At 52.9% G+C, this 8,481-nt stretch overlaps 1 protein-coding gene across 1 annotated transcript in view; it reads right to left on the bottom strand.

Annotated features, from left to right (window-relative positions):
- Positions 1–8,481, bottom strand: part of ZC3H18 (zinc finger CCCH-type containing 18) — a 45,409-nt gene that overhangs the window by 4,923 nt on the left and 32,005 nt on the right. The window contains exons 9-15 of the mRNA XM_031060122.1: positions 8,335–8,481; positions 7,837–7,962; positions 6,390–6,491; positions 4,106–4,249; positions 3,195–3,347; positions 1,067–1,221; positions 356–552 (exon numbers count right to left, since the gene is read on the bottom strand). Of these exons, the coding sequence (XP_030915982.1) occupies positions 356–552; positions 1,067–1,221; positions 3,195–3,347; positions 4,106–4,249; positions 6,390–6,491; positions 7,837–7,962; positions 8,335–8,481 (1,024 nt within the window). The remainder of the gene's footprint in view (positions 1–355; positions 553–1,066; positions 1,222–3,194; positions 3,348–4,105; positions 4,250–6,389; positions 6,492–7,836; positions 7,963–8,334) is intronic.

The following is an 8,481-nucleotide window of genomic DNA, read 5'->3' as shown; positions in this document are numbered from 1 at the left end:
AGTGAAGCCACCACAGGGTGTGTGCTGCCAGACTGGTTCTGTGTGCTGCCCTCCAAGCCAGCCCCAGACCTTCCTGGCTGAGCTCATCCCAACAATGCTGAGCCTGGAGTTGGGATCCATCCCCTCCCTCCTGCTGGGATCCATCCCCTCCCTCCTGCTGGGATCCATCTCCTCCCTCCAGCCGGGATCCATCCCCTCCTGCAGGAAGGGCCCCAGGAAGTGCCACATCTAACACACGGCTCCAGGAGCAAGTGGGAGAAAAGAGGTTGGAGACAGGAGGAAGCCTTGGGTTGCAAACTGGCTTAAACAGTAAAAAGCCAGCAGGGAATCCCAGCCCCCAGGGATTCATTCCCACCTTGTTCAGGAGCGTCAGTTTGATCTCCTTGTGCCCGCTGAAGCTGCCCTGCTGTGCCTGGGGGGCCGAGGGCTGCTGGCCCTGGGGCAGCTGCTGGGATTTGCTTCCTGGGGTGGGCTTGGCTGATTTCAGGAGCTGAGCAGGCACATCTCGTTTCCTCTTCTCCTCTTTAGCACTGTCTTCTTTTTTTGACTTTCCTGTTGAAAGCAGAGAGCACAAGTGGTGACTTGGGAATGATTCCTGTTGCCTGCTCTCCCTTTGGGCAAGAGGATGCTGCTCCAGGGATGGAAAAAGCCCACAGCAGTTATGTCAGCTGGTGGACATGAGGTTAAGAGATTCAGGAAACCCTGAATTTCCACAGAGAGCAACAGAAAAGGCAAAGAACAAAAAGCTTTTGCCACAGACTCTGCCATGGTCTGGAACGAGCAGAGGAAGAGCAAAGTGATACTGGAGCTGTCCAGATTTATGTCACCTTCAAGGGTGAAGGAGAATGGGAGAGGCAGAACTGCCAGGCAGGAAAAGAGACAACCAGAGGCACAGGGATGGAAGGATGTGGATGCACATTTGCTCCACAGCTTCCCTTCTCCACAGAACCTCTGCTCGAGGATTTTCCCAGAGCCCACAGAATTCCCAGGGAAGGATCCCTGCTCCTCCCTTCCTCTCCAAAGGCTCCCCAGAGGGATACACCCCCAGCAGAGCAGGAGCCTGTACCTTTCTTCTGCTGGGCCGGGGTGGGGGAGCGGGAGCTGGCCGAGGACACGGGGCTGGCCAGGTCTGCGTACATGTCCTCGGAGTCGGCGCTGCGCACGGAGCTGCTGCTGGACGAGGCACTGGACACGGAGGAGACGCTGCTCACGCTCAGGGACCTGCCAAGAGCCACAGCTCAGCACACCCAGGAAGGCAGCGAGGCCTTTCTGCATCTCCCTGCATGTTGGGAAGCTCGGCAGGGAACGATGCACAAAGGTTGTGTGTCCTGGGGTGCTGCTGGTGTGAAAGATCTCAAAGCTGTGGGGTGCAGGCCTAGAAAGTAATGATTATTTATAGCCAGGATTAAGGCAATGGGTAAACAGGTCAGTGTTTGCCCAGGAAAACAGGGAGTGAAAGCAGGGAGTGCACTGGCACATCCAGGTCAGTGTTACAGCTCAGGGCAAGGGTTCCCTGGCAGGGTTTCTGCTGCTGGCACACATTCACTGTCACGATTGATACCTCCAAGATGGAAATTTCCCAGCAGGGCCTATCCCAGGAAGTGTTCAAGCCAGGCTGGACAGGGTTGGAACAACCTAGTCTAAGGAAGGTGGCAGAGAGTTGGACTGGATGAGCTTTAAGCTCCTCTCCAAGCCAAACCATCCCACTCCATGAATATTCAGGCAGCCTCTCCAGCCTGTTCCACGGGCCACACCGCCCTGCTCTGCCAGCAAGGCCCGGGCTCCCTGCCTGGAAGCTGCACTGGGATGACTGAAGGGGCTGTGGCAGTTCCAGCATAGACCAACCCTCCGCAGCCTCTACCCCTGGCACCAGGAGCTGAGTTCTGAGAGCTCTCATGGATTGTTCCAACGGTGCCAGGATGAGCCAGGAACTCCTCCAGGCTGCCAGGCTGGCCTGGTGTGGGCACACAGTGCATTTGCCACGTCTCCCCCTTGCCACAGGGGCAGCACAGGCAGCCCCAGTGTGCTCCCATTTCCCATCCATGCCCTGGTGCTCTCTGAAGCTCTTGCATCACCCCAGGCTAAGCTGATGAACGTGACAAGCACGGAGTAAACAAGCCGGGATTTCCATAAAATAACGCGGACGTTGAACCTCGGAGTTCCACAGAGTTCACGGATGGGAATTTGCAGTGCTCAGAGCCAAATCCTGCTCCAGCCACTGGTTTTACACCACAGGACTACTCTTACACCCGTGTGCCACGGAAGTGCTGGGTTTCAAGGCTCTGCCTGTGAGGATTCAGGGAATCCTCTGTGTGAGGAGATGAAAAAACCTGAAGGAATGACCCGAGAGTGGTTTGTTTTTCTTTGCTGGAAGGAGTTTGTTGTTTACACATCCCACAGACCAAGAGACTTGGAACTGTTCACTTGGGGCTAAGCACAAAGGAACTGGACCTGCAACTTTGACAGCAAAGGGAAAATATCATTAGCTGGGCCTTTTGGGGATTTTCTGACCTAACTCTCTTGACAGGCCAAGCATCTCCCCTAAGGACAGGAACCAGAGGTAGGAGAGGCTCAGGAGAGCCAAGCTCCATAGCCTGAAACTGTTCATTTGGAGTTTAATTAGGACGTGGGATCACCCTGGCCAGAAGGAGTTGTTCTGGTCACCATTTAGGTTAAATGGGTACTTGGACACACATGACAGGATTATTTCCTTGAACAAACCACAAGGGAAATATCACGGAATCATGGAATGGTTTGGGCTGCAAGGGACCTTAAAGATCACCCAGTTCTAACCCCAACACCTCCCAAAAGAGCAGGTTGCTCCAAGTCCTGTCCAAATTGGCCTTGGACACTTGCAGGGATGGGGCAGCCACAGCTTCTCTGGGCAACCTGAGCCAGGGCCTGCCCACCCTCCCAGGGAAGCATTTCTCCCAAATATCCCATTGAAATATCCCCTCTATCAGTTTAAGGCCACTATATCTTGTCCTATCACTCCATGCCCTCTCCAACACTGCATTCCCATCACAATTCAGGACTTGGGATCTGTGACACAAACCCAACCTTGTCCCACCCCCAGGCACCTGCAGCTGCTGCTGCTGGAGCTACAGAGAGCTTCCACTGCAAGAAACCAAACCTGTGACCTACAGCCACAATCTCTGCTGTTAAATAAAGCTCACCAAGGCTCAGGGCTGTACCTGGATTTCCTTGAGCCAGAGGGAGAGTGGGAGACTGAGGCAGAGGATGATCTGGAATGAGATCTGGAGAGAGACCGGGACAAGGACCTCGATCGGGAGCTGGAGCCGCTGTAGCTGCTGGCACTGCCACTGATGCTGCCACTGATGGTCCTCCTGCAAGGCAGCAAACCCCCCTCCCACAATGAGAGTTGTAGTGGCAAAGAGAGACAGGGGAGGAAAACCCCAAGAGAAAAGCAGAGATTTGCTCAGCACCCTGTGACTGACACCCAGCCCTCCCTGAGGGGCCATCGGCCCTTCCACCACTTCTCCCAGTTTGTGTGCTGGGAATGATGTTCTGTGGTGGGGAATATCCCTGGGAATGATGTTCTGTGGTGGGGAATATTCCTGGGAATGATTTCCTGTGGGAGGGAATACCCCTGGGAATGATGTTCTGTGGGAGGGAATATCCCTGGGAATGATGTTCTGTGGTGGGGAATATCCCTGGGAATGATGTCCTGTGGTGGGGAATATCCCAGGGAATGATGTTCTGTGGGAGGGAATATCCTTGTGGTCAGCATGGGCCAGCTGCTGACCTCCACCACATCAGATCTCTGGGGCATCCCACATTCCTTCCTCACCCCTCAGCCACCTCCACAAGCAGCAGCTCTCAAAAATGCCTTTTCCCCACTCTCACCCTGATTTTGCCACATTTCCTGTATTCCACCCACTCCATCCTCCCCCCAGGCTCCAGGGGCAGGAGCCACTCAAGGCAAATCGGGACCATCCCAGCCGAGCTCTCTTCCCCTTTCCTCCCTCCCCAGGAGATGGATTTCTCCCTGAACACTGGGACTCTGGCATTCCAGGAGGCAGAAAGCTGCGATTTGCTGGATCTGCCATGAGATCAAGGCTCACTCCACCCCCCTGTCTCTCACCTCCTGGGTGGAGTCCTCGTCTGACGTTCCTTCCTCCTGGCTTCCCGATTATCCCCTGCCTTGGCTGCCTCTGGGGCTGCTGCTGTAATTTTTGTGAGTGGCTGAGGAACTGGGAGGGCAGTGAGTTTCTTCACAGATTTCTCCCTGGAAAAACAACAATTTTCAGGTGTGTGATCCCAGAGGGTGGGCAAAGAGCACTGATGTCCTCAGAAATAATGTGCTCTGATTTGTTGTTTAATATTTTAGAGATTATGGAAACTTGGAATGGTTTGGGCTGGAAGGGACCTTAAAAATCATCCCACTCCACTCTATTTCATGGGAGACCTTCCACTATCCCAGGTTACTCCAAACCCCATCCAACCTGGCCCTGATGTGATTCCTCAAGCTTCAAACACTTGGCTGCTTCACCAAAACACAAACACCACAGATTTCCCTAAAGGGATTTGTTCCCCATATGCTCAATCAATTCATCTTTTCAGAGACAAATTACTGCACAACAGCCAATTCTGGAGATATTTGACTTGTAAATGAACTCCTGAAGCAGACTGGGTGGAAATGTTATTTGTCATCCATTTAATTCCATCATTTTTATCCCAGACACTTACACCTGCTTAAAATCTGCCAGTCAGGCTTCAGAATGAAATGTGCACAGTTAATGCAAAAATTCTCTTTTTAACGCCAGCACACAGATCAGGAGGGTGCAAAACAGCCTGTGTGTGCCTGGATCTGTCCCTTGGCCTGTGCTCCCTGGGGAAAACTGGATGGGAGCACCAAAGTGTAACCCACCACCCCCTGCAGGAGATGGGAATGGCTCTGGCTCCTCAGGGCTCAGAGCACCCCAACCTCTGCTCTGGCAGCTGGACACTGCTCCAAGTATGATCCTGGAATGCTTTGGGTTGGAAACACCTTGAAGATCATATTCCACCCCCTGCCATGGGCAGGGATACCTTCCATTATCCCAGGGTGCTCCCAGCCCTGTCCAGCCTGGCCTTGGGCACTGCCAGGGATCCAGGGGCTGCTCTGGGCACCTGTGCCAGGGCCTGCCCACCCTCCCAGGGAAGGATTTCTCCCTGATTTCCCATCTAACCCTGCTCTCTGGCAGTGGGAAGCCTTTCCCTGTGCCCTGTCCTCCATCCCTTGTCCCCAGCCCCCTCAGGCCCTGGAGCATCCCAGTGCTGATTTCACACCCATTACCTGGGGAGGAGGTGCTGTCTGCACACACACACACAGACAATTCCTCCTCCTGCTGTGCTCAGTATCTGCAGTTATCCCCTGAGAACACAGGATTAAGCCCATGGCACTCTGTTAGCCAGTGACAATAACTCCTGTGCTGGGGCAGGCTGCCCTGGTGTCCCCAAACCAGCGCTGCCAGGAGCACTGGGAGGGAGCAGAGGGCCTGGGAGGGCTGAGCCCCAAAGTGGAGGGGGAAAAACCCCAAAAGGCAGGATAACAAAGGACAAGAATTGTGGCAAAGGGGATTGTCCTAAATTCTGGAGAATTCAGGGGGATTCCCATGGTGTCACTTATTTGCAGGTCAGCTTAGAAGAGGTGACATCACTACAGTGTTGTGTCACCCTCCAACGTCCCCATAATTTGCCACTGCAAGGTTTGTGAAATAGCAATTTCAGGAATTTAAAAGAGCAGCAGGGCTGCCAGAATGTGCCAAACCCAGCTGCAGGGAGCTCCAGTCCTGTTTTCATCTGTCTCCAGTGTGAAAAGTTGATGAGGTTGAACGATTTCTTTATTCTGAGCTGTGGATTAACCAAAGCCACAGCAGAGGAAGGAATTTAAACTTTTTTATAGCTCCTATTATGTATATTTAGATTATACAAATATATCTGCACACACAGAATGCTCCAGCAGTAAATCATGTGTTTAAATTGTACACAGGTAATATTTAAAGATACTTGCACAGTTTAACTCTGATTTAATAACTAAAAGTGCCATTATTTAATTAAATCTGCCAAGCTAAAAACTCTTCAATAAAGGGTGTATTTTACATCTTTTATTTCTTTCTTAAACTCAGTGAGGTTTAGAATCCCAGAATGGTTTGGATGGGAAGGGACCTCAAAGATGTCACTCCCTGCCATGGGACACCTTCCACTAGCCCAGGCTGCTCCAAGCCCCATCCAGCCTTGGACACTTCCAGGGATCCAGAGCCTCCCCACCCTGACAGCAACAATTCCTTCCCAATATTCCATCTCATCCTGCATTCCTTCCTTAAGGCCCCTGAAGGTCAGCAGGGTTTGTCTGGACTCTCACCCAGAGGAATTTGGATCCTTACCCTTTCCCAGGAGGTGGCAATAATTCCCCTTTAGCCTTGGCCAGTGGCTTGTGAGGAGATGGTGTTGGAGAAGGAGAGGGAGAAGATGAGAAGGACCTTGACCTGGAAAGGAAGGAGACATCACTCAGCTCAGGCTCTGGGATTGCAGGAGCTTCTCCTGGCTCTCAGGGCATTCAGCCACCACTGTCCCCTCCCCAGGAACCTTCCTGAGCTGCTCCTGGTTTTATATGTGGACTCTTGTGCAACAAAAGTGCAACAAAACTTAACTTCTGTCACCAGACAGTGGGAAAAGTAGGAAACGCAAGAAAAAATAGGATCAGCTAGAAGAGAGGCAGTCCAGGTATTTCACAGGAACACCTGAACCTGCCTCCATCCTCTCTAATCTCTCCTTAGGGAGAATACACAGGAAAATAAGCAGGGTTTTGAGTTTGATGTTCATCACTTTTTGTCCTGTAACTCTTAGATCAATTCTTCCTTTAAACAGCAACAAAACCAAAAGAAACTTGGGAGAAAGACAAAAAATACACCTAAACCAAATCTGTAATTTCTGGAACCCAAGAAGAAGCATTAAGTGGAGCATCCCAAAGATGACAGTCAAGGGCAGGAGCTGTTTCCTGAGCCCCTGGGCACACACCACGTGCTGCTCTTGGGGTGATTCACCCCAGTGCCAAGACTGGAAGTGCCTTGGTTGCACCCCAGTGCCTCAGCAGCCTGACTCCTGTGTGACAGCTGGGCACAGGGTGTTCCTCACCCTGTCACCTCAGGGAGAGGCAGTCAAGGGTGTCATCCACACTGGCACTGTCCTGCCTGGAGCATGGATGGATGGGGAAGCTCATTCTGCTTCCCAGCTGGAATCAGCTCCCAGCTGAGCTTTTCCTAGGAGAAAGCAGTCCCAGAAGTGACAGAGTGTGTTGTGCCATCACCTGTGGGATCTGCTCTGGGTACCTGTGTGGCTTCAGCTCCTATCTGAGGAGCCAGTTCTCCTACTATGGATATTCCAGACTTGGGAAACTGTCTGCAGGGGCAAGGAAGTAGCAGAGGAATAAATCTTAATCAGCATGGGACACTGGATTGCTACTTTGAAGTGTCAGGACTATCACAAGACACAACTGCTTTAATAAAGAAACGGGATTTGCCTCTTGAAATAGAAATCCCAGTGCCAGAGAAAAGAGATGTTGCTGAACTTCTTCCAATCAGAAAATGCAAATGATGGGAATGTTAATCCACCACAGGTATGGGAAAGAGCCCAGCCACAACAGCATTGCACCTGTGGGTGGGAGCACTGGGGAGAGGAGGGGGTGGCTGACAGATCTCCTTCAGCCAACAACCACAGCCTCCCTCGCTCAGCCAAGGGCTTGGAATGGCTCATCTGAACACAGCAAAAAGGAACTGTCAGGAAGCATTTGGAAACCATCCCACCACTGGTTCCCAGTCCCAGGAGCACTACCTGGACCTGCTGCCTGAGAAAGAGCTGTGCCTGGAGGAACGACTGGAGTAGGAGCTGTAGGAGGAGGACCTGGAGCGTGAGCGGGAGGAGCCGGACCCCGAGTAGGTGGATGAACGAGAAGAGGACCTGTGAGAGAAACATTACAATTCAGAGCTCCTGAGAAGAAACATTACAATTCAGAGCTTCCTGAGAAGAAATATTACAATTCAGAGCTTCCTGAGAAGCCCCCAAAGTTTTGTTTCCAAAGATGTTCTGCTCCAAACCCCACCAGCCTTGTCCTCGGGGAACTGTCAGTGCTCAGTGCAGAGAGCTCAGCAGCCCGTAGCACGCAGCCCAGAGTGCAGAGCAGCCCAGCAGGTGCCCAGCACACAGCCCAGAGCGCAGAGCAGCCCAGCACACAGCCCAGAGCCCGGAGCAGCCCAGCAGGTGCCCAGCACACAGCCCAGAGCGCAGAGCAGCCCAGCAGGTGCCCAGCACACAGCCCCAGCCCTGGCTCACCTGGAGGAGCCCGAGGCAGAGGCGGAGGAGGCCGAGGCTCGGCGGCGCCGGCGGGCGCGGCTGGGGGACACAGACACCCCCAGCTTCTTCTTGGGGGACTTGGACCGGCGCCACGGGTCCTTCCACTCGTCTGCACGCTTTGACGGG

Source organism: Geospiza fortis, unplaced genomic scaffold (genome assembly GCF_000277835.1).
Source record: "Geospiza fortis unplaced genomic scaffold, GeoFor_1.0 scaffold102, whole genome shotgun sequence".
Classification (NCBI taxonomy): domain Eukaryota; kingdom Metazoa; phylum Chordata; class Aves; order Passeriformes; family Thraupidae; genus Geospiza; species Geospiza fortis.
The sequence above is the reverse complement of the archived record's forward strand: the minus strand, read 5'-3'. Positions and strand labels throughout refer to the sequence as shown.